The sequence below is a fragment of the Callorhinus ursinus genome, unplaced genomic scaffold (assembly GCF_003265705.2).
Source record: "Callorhinus ursinus isolate GAN/ISIS: 27379988/994484 unplaced genomic scaffold, GSC_fseal_2.0 scaffold75, whole genome shotgun sequence".
Lineage (NCBI taxonomy): Eukaryota > Metazoa > Chordata > Mammalia > Carnivora > Otariidae > Callorhinus > Callorhinus ursinus.
Genome location: NW_027397137.1, coordinates 1380824 through 1399699, shown reverse-complemented (window position 1 = coordinate 1399699; position 18876 = coordinate 1380824). Strand labels below are relative to the sequence as shown.

The window sequence follows — 18876 nt, the reverse complement described above, 5'->3', positions numbered from 1 at the left end:
TTGGGCAATGACTTACCGATGAATGCAAAAACTATTAGGGGAAAGACCACTGGGATACTCATATAGTATTCATTGATTACATATTCATTATAATGGAGAAAGGGATCTTTACAATGGAGAAATCATTAACCAAATGATTAAACTTACTACCAATGATAGAGAAAATTGACAACATGACCCCACATGACATTACCCACGACTTGCCCAGAATATTTAGCCTCAAATCAAAGTATGTTGGAAAACCTCAGACAAATCCAAACTGAAGGGCATCTTGCAAAAATGGCCTGGACCCTTCAAAAATATTTATATCAGGAAAGACAGAAAAGGTGAGGGAAGCATTCAAGAGTAAAGTAAGGAGACTACACACCTGATAGCCAAAGGCAATGCATGGCCTTTGACCAGACATTGGTTTGGAGAAGAAAATCACTATAAAGGATACTTGGTGAAACTTTAATATGAACTGTGTGTTATATAACAGTCTTGTGTCAATGTTACATTTCCTGATTGCCAACTGCATCAAGTGTGGTTAAATAGAACGCCTTCGTTCTTATGATATACACGCTGAGGTATCTAGGGGTAAATTGTCATAAACTCTGAAATGGCTCAGAAAAAAACAAAGGCTGAGAAAAAGGCAAACATGACAAAATATTAACATTTGTTGTATCTAGGTGAAGGTACATGGGTATTCATTGTACTAGTCTTGCAACTTTTCTAAAGGTTTTAGTTATTAAAAATAATAAACTGGAGGGGCACCTGGGTGGCTCAGTCTGTTAAGCGTCTGCCTTCAGCTCAGGTCATGATCCCAGGGTCCTGGGATTGAGCCCACATTAGGCTCCCTGCTCAGTGGGGAGTCTGCTTCTCCCTCTTCCTGCCCCTCCCCCTGCTTGTGTTCTCTCTCTATCTCTCTCAAATAAATAAAATCATTTTATTTATTTATAAAAAAATTTTAAAAATAAGCTAAAATAAATTAATCTTGACTTAAAATCAAAGAAACACAGATTTCTGTGCCTTTCACCCTCAAAAGCATTGATATTCACCAGATCCACATCAAAGATCTGGCAGTCCTGGATCCCTTTTCCTCTTAGCAACAACCAGCTGGTACTGGTTTGGCTGCTCCATGTGGATGGAGCATGATGTCTCGTTCCCAGTGGGCCACTCCACTCAGTCTTCTACCATGTATTCACTCACGCTTTCATTTCTGTTGTCTGCCCGGTCTCTGGGGGCAACTGAGTCAGAGACGGGAGGCAAAGTCCTAAGAACAGGGGAGCAAGCTTTTGCTCACTGCACTGAGGATCAATCCCTGCAGTGCAAAGCACAGAATTGTTGGTACTGACCACAGGGTAGACTCTGAATGGCTTTTTACGGGTTCATGGAGACATTATCATGCGTTGACTTGTGTCCCCCTAAAATTCATATGTTTAAGTACTAACCTCCAGTACTCCCAGAATATGACCTTACTTGGAAATAAGAGTATTGCAGACATAATTTAACTAAGGTGAATTTATACTGGATGGGATGGCTCCTCTAGTCCAATATGACTGGAGTCCTTATTAAAAAAAAGGGAAATTTGAAAAAAAAAAAAAAAAAAAAAGGAAATTTGGACACAGAGAAGCACACAGAGAGAGCACCATGTGAAAATGAAAACAGAGGTTGGGCTGATGCTTCTCCAAGCCAAGAAACACCGAAGACTGCCAGCGAATACCAGAAGCTAAGAGAGAGGCCTAGAGATCGTTCCCTTACAGTCTTCTGAAGGAACCAACGCTGCCAACACCTTGATCTCAGACATCTAGCTGCATGAGGACCCCCTCATAGACCTGTTGTGCAGGTTAATTTGGTTAGCGTTGGAGAAGCACTTAAAAGGGAGCCTTTACTTGGCAAATGCCGTGAAACACTGTTTCTTCCTCGTCTCCCTCTTCCTCTTCTTCTTTTTCTTCTTGTTCTTCATCAGTCTTGCTCTGGCTGTAGCTTTGTTCTGAACTTTGAATAAAGGTGTTTTTGTAGTGGGAAAATCTTTGCACCAAGAAGGAACCCCTTCCCTGGCTTCTGGGCCCTGTTCCACCTCAACGTGATGCATGACCTGGAATAGAGCACAGCACCTCTCTGGGCCTCCCTTTCTGTCCTCTTTTGCAAAATGAAGGACCTAAAGTCAATCTCCAGCTCTGGGCCCCATGTTTTCTCATTGGCCTGGGCTGACTTAGAGCTGAAGCTGGCTCTGCAGCCCTGTAGGCTGTGTAGTTGGGAGATTTGGTATGCTGAGGGGCCTACAGTAGGTTCTCTTGGGGATCTAAACTGTAAATAGTTTATTTTTATTTCAAATCAATTAATTAACACACAGTGTATTATTAGATTCAGAGGTAGAGTCCAGTGATTCATCAGTTGCATACAACACCCAGTGCTCATCACATCACGTGCCCTCCTTAATGCCCATCCCCCAGCTACCCCACCCCCCACCCACCTCCCCTCCAGCAACCCTCAGTCTGTTTCCCATAGTTAAGAGTCTCTTATGGTTTGTCTCCCCCCTGATTTCATCTTATTTATGTCACTTAGTTGAGTTTTAAAAAATATAAGACTTGGTACTTTCAAATACACTGTGGATTTGCCAGGTTAAAAAAAAAAAATGAAACCATAATTCTACTAAGATTGGAAGGAATCCAAGAGCACCTGTACACCCTCCTCAAATATTACAAGAACTTGTCTCATACTGGCCCAGGGGATGGGATTAAACTAGAACAACAGATAAAAGCTACAGAGAAACATTGACTTCAAATATTTATCACTGAATTGATGCTGCTTTGTGATAAATAATTGTCAAGGTTCTTAATGGTTTCCATAAGTAGAAAAGAATGACACATTGAAGATGAAATTTAAAAGCAAGTGGAGGGCGCCTGGGTGGCTCAGTTGGTTAAGCGACTGCCTTCGGCTCCAGGACCCCCTGGAGTCCCGGGATCGAGCCCCACATCGGGCTTCCCGCTCAGCGGGGAGTCTGCTTCTCCCTCTGACCCTCTTCCCTCTCGTGCTTTCTATCTCTCATTCTCTCTCTCTCTCAAATAAATAAATAAAATCTTTAAAAAAAAAAAAGCAAGTGGAATCACAGAGTCATGAAGCTGATGCTGATTGTCTCCGTCACCATCCCTACCCAAAGTCAAGGTCACTATACAATTTTCCTAGGCATTGTTGATTAAGAACACCATATATAAAGTATAAGCATGTAACAGTAGTTTTTTTATAGAGAGCAAAATGTCTTCACTTACCCCAAGAAGGCTGAACCACAGTAAGATTCACAGTTACAGACTTGTGGGCATTCAGGCCCTTCATGTTAGCCAGGCAAGTCAGAGTCCCATTGCCCTGTGGTGTGAGAGTCAAGACACTCACTGCACTTTGGACGTCGTCGGGCTCCGGACGAGAATTATAGCTTGGGTGGCTCACCGGCATGCCGATCTCCCAGGAAATATCCGGGAGAGGGATCCAGCCCAATGCATGGCAAGTCACATTACAGGGCTTATCCTCAGGAACTATAAGGTTGCCTCTGGGAATGAGCAACTCCCCCATAACTAGAGAAGAAAAGAGAAATGTTCTGAAGGAGTGACCATGACTCTCTTGGTTCCAGGTTTTCTTTAATTTTTCCTTCAAATCACATTTCATGAGTGCTATCTTCCCAAGTCCAAACTGGCTATGTCTGTATCAAGAACCTTAACTCAGGTTTTAGCTGTGTTTTTATTTATACCTTCCAGGCTCATGAAAGAAGGTGAGGTTGCTCACCAGAAAACAGATTATTCCAGAGAAAATGAATAAAGAAAAATCAGGATCCAGGGGAGTATAAATTATATGGGAAAGAGGGCAAATGTGCCTGCCATTAAAGGCTACACAACCACTGAAGTGGGGTTACAAAGTTGTCCTGGGAGCCAAAGCGAGAAGGGAAAAACCTTTACATTCTTTCCACTGTAAGGAGAACACATCTCAAAGGCTTATGGAAACCAAGTCTCTCCTGGCCTTTGGTCAGTCAGATTCATTTTATTTATTTTTGGGGTCACACATTTTTAAACATAACTTCCCATGATAGTTCCTTAAAGTATTTTTCCAATTACAAATTAAATCAAAATCAAATCTAATTAGAAAAATAATTACCCTAAATCACGTATCAGAATAGAATACTCAAAGTATTTTAAAGTTTTTATTAAGGACCCACCTGCATATGCCAATGTGAACACTGTAAACAACCCACCTGAAAATAGTGCTTGTGTGTGTTAATATTAACAAAATAACCTGAGGATTGGCTCCAGTAAAGACACAGCCTTAGTGAAACACATAAACACTGGAACATCCAAATTAAAATAGCCTCCCTGCTGCGTAATGTAATGGGAAGAACACTGGACTAAGAATCAAAAACTCTGTTCTCAATCCTGGATTTCCTGCAAAATTGCCATCACCTGGAACAAGTCACTGACATTTTCAGGCTCTCTGTTTTTCACTGGTCAAATGAAACAATTTGACTAGATCAGGGGTTTTCAAATGTTAGGTTTCAGTACCTTTTACAAGGTTAAAAATCATGAAGACTCCAAAGACCTTTTGTTTATGTGGATCCTACCTACCAATATTTACCATACTTGAAATTAGAAATTTTAAGTATTTATTTTATAATAACAGTGATAACCCACTACAGGCTAACATAGATTAACATATTATTATGAAAAAAATACTTTTAAACCAAAATAAATTATTAAAAACATTGTTTTATATTTATGCAAATCTCTCTTTTTTTAATTTTATTTTATTATGTTATGTTAGTCACCATAAAATACATCATTGGTTTTTGATGTGATGAACCACGATTCATTGTTTTCATATAACACCCAGTGCTATGCAAATCTCTTTAACGTCTGGTTGGATTCTCATATCAGCTTCTGCATTCAATCTGTTAAAATATATTGCTTTAGTTGGAGTATGTTAAAAAAAATCTGACCCCCCCATGGATATATAGGTGGAACCATGAGAAGGCTTTTCAGATAAACAAGGATAGTCTTTGATACTGTACCAAATCTTGGCAAGCAGCGGTTTCTTACAGGTTAGTTGCACTGTGGAAACTGTAACTATATAAAGGAATTTTCATTCCCTTTTACAGTAAAACCCACTGCTCTATCTGGCACTTTGATTGATCTTTCACTCTTGCATGACACTGTATCATTATTCGTTGGTCATTTAGGAAATGCGGATCCTCGGGTCTATGCAGACCTTCCCAATGCACAGTGGAAGCCTTTCTGTGCACCACTGAAATGAGAGTAGGAAAGGCAACTCACATCTTAGTGTTATTATGGAACAGTCATGACTTCACAGACCCTGAAAGGATCTAGGGGATGCCCAAGAATGCCCAAACTAGATGGAACTGGATCAGCTCTGAAAGCTCTTCCTATTCTGAAATGTTAAATTTCCAATTATTCCTTTCCTCAATGGTCTCTGGGAATCAGTAGAGCACCTCTGCTAATGCAAGGGTTACTGTAAATGCAACAATGAGTGGAGAATGGATCTGTCCCTCAAAGCTAAAGGGTTTTGTCCTTATTCTTTTTCCTTCATTCATTGTTTCATTTTGAAGGAGAGGTTTAAGATGACAGAAACTGGAAACAACGGTATTACCTCAATTAATAAGGGACGATCTTGAACTCAAACCTAGTGGCCCTCAAAACACAAGAGGTCTGGAATTTGGTGTGTGATTGATAGACTGGACAAGTGAAGCAGTCTGAAGCATTTCCTTTTTCTCTATATATTTGTGATTCAACTTTTCCCATTGGCTTACACAAAGCTTATCTAGTAGCACGACAAACACTTGATACAAGGGTGATGACTAGAACATTCACATAGATTTTGGATGACTCAGTATGGAGTTATGTAAGCTGTCTTTATTTTTCTTGCTGATACATGAGGAGGAAAAAAATAAATCTTTGGATAATTCGTTTTAAAAATAAAATGGATGTCTCCTCTTCTTTTAAAGATTCTTTTCCCTTGAAAGAGATCTGTGTGCTGCTTAGAGCACATTTGTTCCTCTAGGAACAAAGTGCCACTCAGAACACTGCAACCTGGGTAATATGACCAAGTTCAGTCCCCGGTCTATGGGTTCCTTCCGCATGACCTTGGGAAAGAATGTAACATCCCTAGATGCTTGTTCTTCCGTCTGTATTAAAGCCAAAAGCTACAGTAATCACCAACATATAAAAATGCATGTTTAGGCATATTCAGACAACTTTACAGATGCATAGCTTAGAGAAAAGCTGCTATAAAACCACATGGATTTATGAATTTGATATGCTATATCAAATAAGTCATGCCTTTGACCCTGTTTCCTTGATCCCTTCTCCTCTCTCGCTTTTCCATTTTGCCTATCGTCCCCAGACCTCCGAAGCCCACAAGGGCACCTCACCATGGAGTCCTCCATGAAGGCTTTCCTTAGTCTCTCATCCCCCTTCCCAGTTCAAACCTGAGCTTGTCTCCCCCTCAGAGTCCTTGCCAGCCTCTCCGGTGCACCAATGTTATTCATGCATTTGCCTTATCTACTTTTCGGGTAAGGTTCTTGAGGGCAGGACTCTGCCTTACCCTATTAATCTTTGAGTCCCCTTTCAGATGCCTAACACAAGGGTGTGCTCTTCTTGGGAATGCAATAAATAACAGCAATTGGCTATAGGGAGATTGCTAGGACCCACGTGCTGCTTTAAAGGCTTTACGTGAACCTACTCATGTGGTCCCACAACAACCCTATGATAAGGAAACTAGGGCCTGAGGTCATCAAATAACATGGTCAAGGTCACACAGTTAGTAAGTGATAAAGCTGGTATCTGAACTTAGCATTCGGGCTCCCTAGCCTGCATCATGAACGACTAGACCACTCTGGCTCCCGACTGTGTGTGTGATGAACTGAATCAGACAGGACTTTGGAGTCTTCAAACCATCCTCCGTCATTGTTTCATCGGATCCTCACAGTAAACCTGTGAGGTAGGCAGGGGAGCTTTATCCCCATTTTAGAGATGAAGCAGCTGAGTCACCTCAGGGGTCCTCAAGCTAGTAAATGATGAAAGCCAGACCAGAACTCATGTCTTTGATTCCGTTTTTCCCGTGTTCTCTCCCTTATACCTCAAATTGTTATAATAAGAATCTAGTCATGCAAACTAAGCCAATAATCCAGGTCGTCTCATAAAATCACTATTTAGAAAATATCATTAAACCTCATAAAATTAAAGACACACAAAAGCAAAGAGAAAACAATTTGGCTAAGTAAAAAAAAAAAAAAAAGGCAAGTAGAAATAGGTAGGCATGCATCTCTACCAAATGTCATCAAACAGGATTCGATGCAACATTAACACAAATCCAATGTTTGAAAATTTCTCCTAGACAAGCAAATAAATAGACATAAGAAAAATTTCAAAAACATGATGTGGTCTGCTGTAAGAAATGCTGCCACAGAAATCAGGAGCTCTACCACCTCCAGTGGGTCTATAAATACCATCTAATTACATAAGGAATGCAAAGTGATTAAACTTTGATAAAGATGTTCTGAATTCTTGTAAAACATCCTTTTTTTTTTTCACTAAACAGCATGATTTGGAGCACCTCACAATTCCCTCTAAGAATGAAAAATAAGTCATCCATTATGATAAATTTCATTTACTCTTCTCTAAAACACTTGGTGTATTTTGTGAACACACACCTTTGACTATAAGAACTGCTGGAGGCAGGAAAGAATAAAAGATTGGAGGAGTTCAGCTGGAAAGAGGTAAAGGGTAAAGCATGATTCAAAGTGCATACATGACATAAGGCAAAGAGACAGAGTCAAGCGTATAAGAAACTAGAGAAAAGGCAAAGATTGGTAGCCCCCCCTAAATCAAAGAGCAGTGACCGCAACCGGCCAGGGCTAGAACGAAGGCTATCAGTACTGACACAGATCAGACAGAAAAGCGGTAAGCCCTGTATTTAAGAATCTTAGTGAGAGAAAAGGGAAGGGAGGAGAGAGACAAGAGAAGCAGAAAGAAGGGAAGTAGAGGGAGAATCGGTGAGGAAGGGGGATAAGAAATCACAAATAACAAAACAATGGATATTCGTTGGTTTGGAATCATCCATTCCAAGTGTAACTCCAGCAGACAGCAGCCCTGTCATCACCTGCGACGTGAACTCCTAAGGGTCCTTCCATTCCCCTGGCGTCTGGCCCAGCAGACACCCCCTTCTCCACTCAGACCCACCTGGGTACCCACCTTGGACGGAAAGGAAAGCAGAGGCATCCCGGTCACTGTTCTGGAGGCTGCACTTAATACGCCCGGTGTCCTGGAGCCGCACGTCATGGATTATCATCTCAGAGATGGAGTTGCTGCCCTCCTCATAACTGGCAGAGGTAAAGCGGTCGTTGGTAATGATGGGCTCCGTGGGTGTGATGCTCAGCACCACCGTGTCATTCAGAGCCCACATGATGAGCCTCCAGCCCCGCGAGATGGTGCAGTTGAAGCGAGCCTCTGTGCCCTCCAGCACCGTTGCATTCTTGGGACCTTCTATGATTTGATAGCTGGATCCAGAAGCTGGAAGACAGCCAGTTTTTCAAGGCGGCAAGTGAATGGATCTATGCAAGTCAACTGTATGGCTTAACCCTTCAATGTGTACCAGCTATGACCGCTGGATATCCAGTGGTCAGACTCCATGTCTTCCTGGTTCCAACACCACGTCTCCCCCACTGGACAGGAAGCCACCCATCCCTCTTTTCGAATCCCTCCCTCCACCGGGAGTTCTCAGCACTCCCGGCAAAACTGGAAGAAAAAAATGCCGTTCCTCCACCTCCAGAGAGATGTTACCTCAAATACCTGATCCCAGCCTGGCCCCAAGAGCATCCCCGCTAGCCCAGCTGTTATTTAAGGCAAGTTTTTCACCTTCACTATGAAATGAGAGTTATCCTCCCAGTAAAATGGGAAGGATCTTTGATTCCCACCTCTGAGGAAATCCCAAGGCTCAGAGAGGAAGGTGGAGAGCAGCTTCTCTTCACAAAGAGAACGGGGGCCCCAGCATGTGGTGATCACAGCCCCATGCACGCCCCTGCACCCTTAGAGCCCCCAGATGGGATGCTCAGGACGGTGTCTGGGGCTGGAGGAACAAGGCTGACAGAGAAGAGATCCAGCTGGAGAGAGACAAAAGTTGCATCCTGAGTACCCTCTCGTGGAGTAATAGGTAAGTCAGTATCAAGTATCAAGAGAACCATACCGTCTGTCGTTGAGGCCACACCTCTCCTCTTAAGGACCGGAAGAGACGTGAGTGGGGACATACAAAGAGAGGAAAAGGAAAGGTCGAAGGATGTAGGGGAGGGGGCTCCCTTAATGAGAACAGCCAAGTGGTGAGTCTGGCAGCCTGGTACGAGTATCACCACGCCGAGTGCTGGGTTTAAAACCCCATCAGGCGGGCAGGTGGCCCACAAGAGAAGATCACGGACTCTCCGGTGAGGCTGCTGGCTCACTGGACAAATTAATCTCAACTTCTCCATGCCCACTCCCCTCAGCTGCAAAACTGGGCCACTAGTACCACAGTGACTTGTTTCAAAAGCCAAATATAACAATCCACGTGAAGCCCTTCACACGACCCTCAAGCACTCAGCAAGCATTTATTGTTATGTGACGTGCAAGAAGGGATGTGTTGATTGGTAAGACAAGCCAAGAATGTCACAGATTTAAGTAAAATTGTTTCCTTCACACTTTTCACCACATTCAACCCTTAGCTCACCAGATGCACTGTGACACCGGTTTTAACTAGAGTGACAAGCTCTGACTGGTCTTCCACATGGGGTACACCAAGGGCTCTTCAGCTCACCTGACCTCAGTCATAATCACCTGAGACGGAGCATGCTCTACGCCGGAAGAGCTCAGGAGATCTTTTGGCCATTTAGGACTGACGTTCTAATCCTCTTAGAGGAGCCAACTGGCAGGCAGAGTTTTCAAGACCTTCCCACGTTTGCAATAAAAATTCAAAGTAGAACTCGCACAGCAAAGGATAGCCTTCGAAATCTCTTATGCTCATCTTTTTACCACCTATTGTTTAACAATGAAGAAATGAAGGGCAGCAATCCCCCAGGACTTGTGACCACAGCGGTGAGCGGGGCCCCAAACTCAGACATTCTCACTCTTTCCCATTTTCCCCTCTGACCTCACTCAGCGTTTACAGCAAAAATGACCCCCGGCAGACCCCACCCTGTGGTTTCTTCCAAGCCCCACCTGCCACAGCAATAAGACTGCAGTAGGTTCCTCTGACCTTCTGGAGCTTTATGATTCCGGTGGGTCCACCAGGCAGTCTGCCATATACACCGATTGCCCCCAAATCACTGCAGCCCCCTCTCCTTCCAACCTCATAAGGTCAACTTGTAAGACAGGTTCTGAAAGAATCTCATTACAGCCCTATAGTTTTCTGGGGAGACACCACACCACAGACAGGCATTAATACATTAACACATCACCTGAGTACCCAGCATGCGCTGCCGGCCACAAGGACAGATTGATGGGAGAGTAGGAACTGCTACACAGACAGTGTCCCAGAGGGAAGCTGGACCAGGGGGAGAGGCAGCCAGGGTCAAGGTCAAGGAGGGGGTCTTGCGGGGTCCAAAGAGGCAGAACTGAGGAAAAGTCAGAATTAACTAAGACTGTTCCTGTGGTGTTTGGGCAAACATGATGGCTACTCTTTTGTCTCTGGGTGTGATAAGAAAAGAGAGACAGAGAGAGTTTAAAGAACAGCTCCTGCTGGGTATCCTCTCTTATCCCTGGACAAGTCTCCTTGATCCAAAGATCCCTTTGATCTGGGATTTTAGAAAAAGAAAAAAAGCTTGGGTAGGGAAGTCAGAAATGATTCCCCAGGGAAGCCACAGCGCTGTCCAACTTGGCTCTTCCCATGAGCCCTGAATTGCATCTTTTAAAAGAAGGGCAAAAGAAAACAAAGAGCCAAATCTGCACCCTGAGGAAAGAGATGACCTCTCCCGACCCCACCGTGTGACGACAGCCCTCTTCCCCGGCTCCTGATGCAGGTCGGTGAGAACCAAGCGGCCAGAGCCCAGCGGCTCAGACGTGGGTAGTGCCCGGATGGCTGAGACCCAGGCTTCCCTGCCAGGAGCTCATCTCAGCAGCCCCCGCAGAATACGCAAGCCCCTCGGAAACCATGGCTCCCTCACCGCCTGGTGCGAGGTAGAGAGATTATCTCACTCTGAGTTTGTTCAAGCCAGCAGACTGCAACATGTGACCATGACGACGGGCAGGCCACATACCTTACTTCACAGGTGGGAGGTGAGGGGGAGGGAGGCCAAATGGAAACTCCTCGAGTTTGAGCCTGACCTCTAAATTAAACAGGAGGCGCCCAGTCCTAAGCACTACATTCCCCGGACAGCATCACCCGCAGTCTTGGCTTCCCACCATGGGTAAACGCGCCGTCAGCCCTGCCTCCTGACTCAGAAGCCTGATACCCTGATAATGCGAGGTCCTGGAGCCTCCTTCCTCTCCCTGAATCCTATCAGCTCTGGTGTGTGTAACCCTGCCCTGCACAGAACAAATATGAGAAAATTGTAAATAAGACCTTTCATCACACACAAAACCTCCCTTTCCCTCGGCTCCCCCTTTCACTCTGTAGAGCAAACAGGCAAACTGGGGCAGAGCCACGGGAAAGCTCAGGGTCCCCCTCCCAGACACTCCCCCCGCCGCTAGCCGTGGTGGCCGCCCAACTCAGGAGTTGATCCACCCGCAAGACTCTTATTCACTAACTCACACTGTAACTTCCACATCGGCACCTGCAGCCCCACCCAGTTGCTTCCTCCCCCGCCCAGGATCCTACTCCGGGTGGAGTTTGAACGACAGGCTCCAGCCCGACTGGAAAGCATCTCTTCTACTCACTGCATCCTCCCGTCTGCGACATGGGAATCACTCCAACAGTAGCCCCTCTGCCTGCTTCCGTGCCTCCTGCCGGCCCTGCATCAGTTGATCCCAAGCATGGATCCTACCATCCTTCTTCGAAGGCTCTCTCTCGGCTCCCTGGAGGAGTAGCCTGCTGTCTCCCCCGCTGGGGGTTAGACCCCTCCATTCTTCCGCTTTCCTCCAGCAGGCTCCTCACTGCACCTGCGGGCCCCCCACCTTCCCCCTGCTCTTACTCAGCACTGGAAAGGAACAGAAAAGCAGACAATTAAAAGCGGAAGGGAGAAAGGGAAACGCAATGGACTTGGCGGCAGAGAAATGGTTTGGCCTGGCAGGTCTGAGGAAGAAAATGGGAGTCGGAACACGTTAGGGGTTGGGCCTGTCAGAAGGAAACTGAGAAGCGAGGGAGGGGTCCTGAGGCGCCTGCAGAGTCCTGCTGACGATGGCAGGAGGCACCAGCGTCACTGCTGGGCCACCAGCACCCAGAACTGCTATCCACATGGCAGCCAGCCAGCAGGATCTACTCAGCAAACCAGGGTGATCAGGTACCCCTCCCCTACCTCCCACCTCCGTACTCAGACTTTAAGTATTTTAAACACATCCATCTTAGAGAAAGACCAGATAACCCTTAACATTATCATATCTTAAGACCCTACTTAGTCTCACATTAACTTCCTTCCGCCCCAAACTCCACCCTCCAGCCACCAAACTACCCTAAATTTATCAAACTCACCGACTCTTTCTGGCCCCAGGGCATTTGCACAGGCCGCGATCAGCCTGGCATACCAGTCTTGCTTACGCCTCAGCTCCCAGCCTAGTTGTCTCCTCCCCAGGGAAGCCTTCCCAGATTATGAGGTTGAGTTATACTATAACAGGCTTCCAAATCATCGAAGCAATTGTCACAATGGTGATTTTATGTTGATTTTTCAACTAATGCCTGATTCCCCTGCTAAGCTGTAAGCTCTTTGTTAGCAGGGACTGTGCCTGGTTTTGCTCATCACCACATCCCAGTGCCTGCAACTAAAGGGCACATAACAGGGCCCCAGTGAATACTCACTGAGCAAATAAATAAGGGTGTTGAGTTCCAAATAATCCATTACACTGGGGCAAGGTAGAGAGGAGAGAGCTGGCAGGAACCCTTTGGGTGCACCTGGAGGCTGCACTCAGCTATTCAAAGCCAAGTCTATAAATGAAGGTGTCTCTACTCCAAGACTTTCCAAGATGAAACATCCAAGGGGCTCGGGCTTTTGCGATGGACCCCATCCCCCAGGGGGGCATGAGAATTAGCCCCAAACCCTCTCCCCTCCTGGAACAGCCAACTCTGGACCTCAGCCAGAGCCATCCCTTTGTTCAAAACAGCTTCGGGGAAAACTGCCTCAGAAAAACAGAAGACCCCATGGCACATCGGTTTCCCGCTGAGCTGCTAGAAGAGATCTTTGCCCCTGTGGCTGAAATAGCCGCTTTGGAGCCTTGTCCCTAAAATGTGTGCTGAGTGTGGTTTGCTAGCCTCGAGACGAGTCCTTAAGCTCCACACAAGCAGGGACGGAGTTTCGCTCTCCACTCTACAAACAAATGTTTATGCAGCACCTACTAAACACCTGGCACTGCGCACTATAAGCCAGGAGTTCCCAAACATCGTGGCGCCCAAATACATGTTAACACCACAGCCTGGTGCCCTGGGCTTAGTATCTCCACACACCCCAACCAAAATTCACAAAACATCCCCTACTGCCCATAACACACTCTGACAGTCCCTATACTATTTTATGCCTTTTCCAATTCTCAATAACTATTGAATATTGGGGGAGGGGATATCAGAGTGACCGAAATGCGGCATTCGTGGGAGGGGCTTGGTCTCACTGTTGATACACGAAGGTGTTCAGTCAGTGAAACTTCATCAAGGTGTACCTCTAGGACTTGTGTGCTTTTCTCTATGTTCATTATGCTTCGATACAATGCCTTAAAATCACTGCATAAGGAATACGGGAGGGATACCCTCCGGAGTTTACAATCTAGTTGGAAAGACAAGACAAACACATCTGAAGCAAAGCAATCTAGACAAGACCTAATCGAGAAAGCCAAAGGACCCCACCGTCTGCTCGCTCCATCTCCTGCAAAGCAGAGTCTGATCAGGAGACCCTGGCCTGGGACACCCTGGGGTCCATTCCGACTGACACCCTGGGGGAGATCCAGGTTGAGGAGAAGCTGATGAGAGGAATGGCAGGTCTCACAGGCAGTGCCCCACCCCCCCGTCAATAAATGGGAGCTGGGATTATCACCCTGAACACTGCCAGGTCAGGAGGGCTCCAGGGAGGAGGTGATGCCCGAATGGGGCCTTCCTTGAAGGCCAGTTATAAATGAAAGAAGAGAAAACCAGGCAAAGAATGGGACATTTTAACAAGAGCCATGAGTCCTGGGCAGGTACAGAAGGCAAACGCCCACACCAGGGACAAACCAATGAACAGGACTGGTGGGCCAGATGCCCATGGAGGACCACTCCCACAGCTCAGTCAGCAGAGCACGAAATGGGCCCAACCGAAGAGACCTCACTGTGAGAAGGGCCCAAGGAAGAAGCCTCTGGCAGTCACGTGTCCAGGCCGCCTCCTCTGGCTTCCCTTCCACCCACTTCAACCGGATGCCTACGAATGTCCCGCCAAGCCCTGGAGAGCCTTACCTGCCAGCCCCGCCAGGATGACCAGCATGGCCGGGATGCCTTTCCAGCTGCCCTCCATCTCCACACGTTTTCTTCACCCCTGGGAAAACAAAGCAGGCAGGTCACAATCTACCACGGATGAACATTTGCCATTCAGAGTACGCGGAGCCCCTACCAGCTCATGTGTCTGTGGATGGGTTAGTCAGAGCTCCTCAGCATGGTCACAGCCTCACTCCGCACCTGCTGGATCAGAAGCTCCAGGGGCAAGCCCAGAAATCTGCGTAAGCAATGCAACAAGGAGCCAATTCTGGCACGTGCTCAAGTTTGAGAACCACTGTGTTAGTTGGTCTTGCTCCCAAGCCCGTGTATAAATCATGGAACGCAGATGGTATACCATTACCGCAGAAGCCCTCACCAAGATGCAAGGGCGTGGGCTTACGGCTCTTCATTTCAATCACGATGTTTTAATCACTGAGGGAAAAAGAAATCCTGCCCACAACAAGTTCACATTATCGAAAGGGAAACAGGCAACAAAATGAAAAAACAGAACATAAACTTATTAGAAGGTGCCAAAGGTATGTAGAAAAATAGAACAGGAGCGTGTGTACAAGCGACTGTGTGTGGGGGGTGGGCTGGCTATGACCACAACTAGGGAAATTGGAGAAAGGCTCCCGAGAAGGTGTTCTGTGAACAGTGAAGGAGGAGAGGTTGCCAGCCACGGGGCTATCTGCAGAGGAGCTTTCCAAGCAGAGGAGCAACAAGTACAAAGGCCCTGGGATGGGACCGTGCCTGGCATGTTCCAGAGGTCTCTGGGGCTGGGGCAGAGTGAGGGCAAGGGAAAGGGCTCAGAGAGGTCAGAGCTAGAGGCCAGGGTAGACTGAGTAAGGCCTTACTGTCCCCTTGGCAGCACAGGGGGATCCTGTCATGTACACCTCCTGGCCCTTCCTTCCAGTCCCTTGTTCTTGGATAATCCTCTGGCTCACCCTCCATCCCCGCATGTTGTCTTTTGATTTCCCCCTTCTCCCCTGTGACAGGCCTATGCAATGCAGTCGCCAGCACCGTGAGGTCCCACTGGAGCATTTAAGGTAAATCACCCACTGAACAGGTCGGGAGCTGTCCGCAAAAACGACAGCCCCTTAGCCTCAGAAACTTTCAAACATTCTTCAACACCACCGTGTGGTGCACAGCACCCTAACCAGGGGATTGATTTCTGTGGCTTTGGCATCCACACGGATTTCACAGCCCCATCAGCCGGTGGGGGGTGGGGGGGAACCCTGGGGAACCCATCCAAACCCTCCAAAATGTGGGGCGCTGGGTTCCGCGAGAGACACCGCCTCCCCCCTGGGATTTTGTAATGAGCTGACACCTGTCCAGGGCTTCAGTCCCCTTTCTTCCGGTACAGACCGAAAGAGACCCCACAGCAACACACAAGCAGAAATACAAGCAGTGAAACAGGGCACAGATTAATAACCGCCACACCTCAGTCTGCAGAACACACATCATACAGGTTGCCGAGTAAAACTGAGTGGTGGTGTGAAGCGTCGTAAAGACGCTCAGGCCTGTAACCCATTTTCCATTCAGGAGAGATACTGGGTTTTCACAGCTCATGAGGAGGAACATAGGCTTTCCACCCTCTTTGATTCTCGGGTGTGTTGGGAAAGCAAAACTCAGCATGTGTGCTAAACTATAACCACCCGTGTGCATAACGTAAGGTTCAAAGTATGTGCTGCAGGCGGGAGCGGTGGGCCCCGCCCCGGCCCCCGTGGGCCCCGCCCCCAGCCGCGGCGGACCCCGCCCCCGGCCGTAATCTAAAACAGGCTTTAGAGAACCCCACAAACAAGCCTCAGCAGCAAGCTGTACACAAACGGAACTGAAATCACAGCCTTCCCAGACCGATTTCAGATCCCGAATTAAGAAACACCAAATAAATCATTTACTAACTGTGAAAGTTCCATGAGCACAACTCAACAAGCCAGGCACCGCACCAGTCACCCAGAGCGCTACACCCCAGCAGCAGCTGGAGGAGAAGCTGAACCACCACGTCACAGAAGCTTACACATTTCACCGAAAGCAATAAATGCCAAGTGCGCAGCCAGCGCTGTCGAAACTGGGTGGTAGCTTAAGGTCCACCAGGGGATACCAATAACCGAGCTGAGTCAGGCCAGATTGCTGCATTTATGACAGGCTCCGTTCTGCCGCCGTCCCCTCAGGCCATGCTGGCTTATTCTCCGAAGGAGGGGGGACTCCGCTTCCAAAGAGCCCAGCAGAACCACAGGGTGGGCGGGGTAGGAGCACCCGAGAGCTACAGGAACCCCATGGCAGGATTACTGCAGAGGCTGATGCGTGCGGGGTTCGGTGTGAAGGGTGTGTGTTGGAAGACACCGTCAGGAAGTCGATTTCAAGTTTTAGCTGAAATCAGACACTTCGCTTTAATTAAATTAGGACCTGTGGCAGGTATTTTGCAAGTTAATATCTCTAGGGAGTAGTCTGACAGATCCCTGAGATTGAACTTCTCATTCATTTTGTGATGGAAGACTGGAAGCACCTACTTCTAGGTGAAAAACTGCAAAGTCTTCTTAAAAATCTTACACCTTATTAAACTTTATGAAATAGACAGGATTTAACCACCAACCAATTCCCTACTGCCGGGACAAGGCAAAAATAGTCGGAAGGAGTGATCTGAGGAAGGAGAGTGCTGAATTTTATCATTTCACTTAATTACCTACACACACAAGCCCTTATTTCTGGGTCCCTGGAAGTAGTTTGAGATCGTAAAATCCGAGGGTGCCTGCAAACGTTCTGTTCCGGGCTGCCGCATGAAGCCGAAACCCAAAAGGAAGGAGGAGTGCTTGTCAGGGTGAGTGAGAAAGAGCTGCAGCAAAATCCACGCAAGGGGCTGCCTGCAAACGTCTGTGCGTAAATATAAATAGGCGCCAACACAGCTCCACTGGGACGTCCGGAAGGGCTGCCCTGCATGCCCCACTCAGGGCCGTCTGCGGGCCTCCAGAGACTTCAGAGCAGCTCTCCTTCCCACGGGAGGACAAACGGCATTTACAGATGCATGGAAGGAACAATGGAGCCGCAGTGATTTTTTCCAGCACTGGAATCCTGACCTCCCAAATTCCAGCGGGGTCTCAGCTTTCCCTGCACCCCGAGCGCAGCGCACTGTGAAAGGGGCTCCCGCTCGATGGAAAATCATCTTGAATTCCTAAACTCCCAGAGCAGCCCCCTCTTCTAATGTTTAACTTTGTGGAAGTTGGGCAACAAAGACTAGGTGTTTGATCGTGGGACACTTTTCCCGGGAGCGCAGCTAGAGGCCTGCGGCCGGGGACCCGCCTCTCAGCCCGAGACAGGTGCCTGGAGACCAGCCTGCTGGACAGACGCCTGGCCACTGGCTGGAGCTGGCTTACCTCGGGCAGGAAGGCCTCCTTCCTCTTCGGGGCTTCAGAGAAGGTTCTCTGATCCCAAAGGCATCTGGGCCAGGGTCCTCTCTAGCTGCACACAGACGCAGGAACACAGCTGAGTGGCCTCCGGAGAATCCCGACCCGCGTCACCAGTTAACAGGAAGTTCCCCGCTCGGTCACGTCACAGGCTGTAAACACAGAGGTGGCCTCTGCATGCTACCGGCCCCTCGCCCCCGGAAGGTGTGCGCGCCCCAGAGTGACATTTTTCCTGCTAATCATTAGCCAGCCCCAAACAGCAGCCCGGGCATTGCGGCAGGGCTGGAAATGCCACGGCCTCCGGGCCACGACCGCGCCCCCTGGGCTTCCGCCCAGTCTCCTCCTCTGGGCCGCTCTTGGTCCGGTCCGGCAGAGCCAAGCCCCGCCTGGGCCCCGCAGGCCTGGCCGACGGTCACTCTTGCCGGGGGCTGGACAACCTTGCCGCCCTCTGGCGCCAGCGCAGGCCCGGGGCCAGCCGGTTCCGTCTCCAGGCCAGGCACCTCCATCTCCACAAGAACAGGTTCTTTGCTGAAAGGAAAGAAGCCTGGAGGGTGAAGCCCTCTGGAATGTGACCACCACCCCGCCCCCAACCCTGTGTGAACAAAGGAACTTGGCTTCTCCGAGCACTGTGGCAATTTCTGGAAAAGACCACCCCCCAGAATCTGGATGCGCAGCACCGTGCTGAACTGTTTGCTCTCATGCGGTTCTCTCTGAGCGTCTAGCTTGTCTCCCCTACTGCGTTTCCCTCTTGTCAGGGAACTCCGGGTCAAGGGCATCGAAACAGAATAGACACCAGCAGAGGATGTGGATCATATACTCAGGGTAAGATGCTGAAACAAGTAAATAGGGGGAAATGTTGAACAGGGTCAGAATACACCACCTCAAA

At 47.9% G+C, this 18876-nt stretch overlaps 1 protein-coding gene across 3 annotated transcripts in view; it reads right to left on the bottom strand.

Annotated features, from left to right (window-relative positions):
• IGSF5 (immunoglobulin superfamily member 5) overlaps positions 1-18365 on the bottom strand; it is a 40681-nt gene extending 22316 nt beyond the window's left edge. For 2 of the 3 annotated variants that reach the window (XM_073887050.1, XM_073887051.1), the window contains exons 1-4: positions 17961-18365; positions 14572-14650; positions 8232-8549; positions 3252-3551 (exon numbers count right to left, since the gene is read on the bottom strand). In XM_073887050.1, the coding sequence (XP_073743151.1) occupies positions 3252-3551; positions 8232-8549; positions 14572-14629 (676 nt within the window). In that variant the 5' untranslated portion in view covers positions 14630-14650; positions 17961-18365. The remainder of the gene's footprint in view (positions 1-3251; positions 3552-8231; positions 8550-14571; positions 14651-17960) is intronic. The other variant, XM_025863576.2, reaches the window with a different exon arrangement.
• Between the last annotated feature and the right edge of the window lie 511 nt (positions 18366-18876).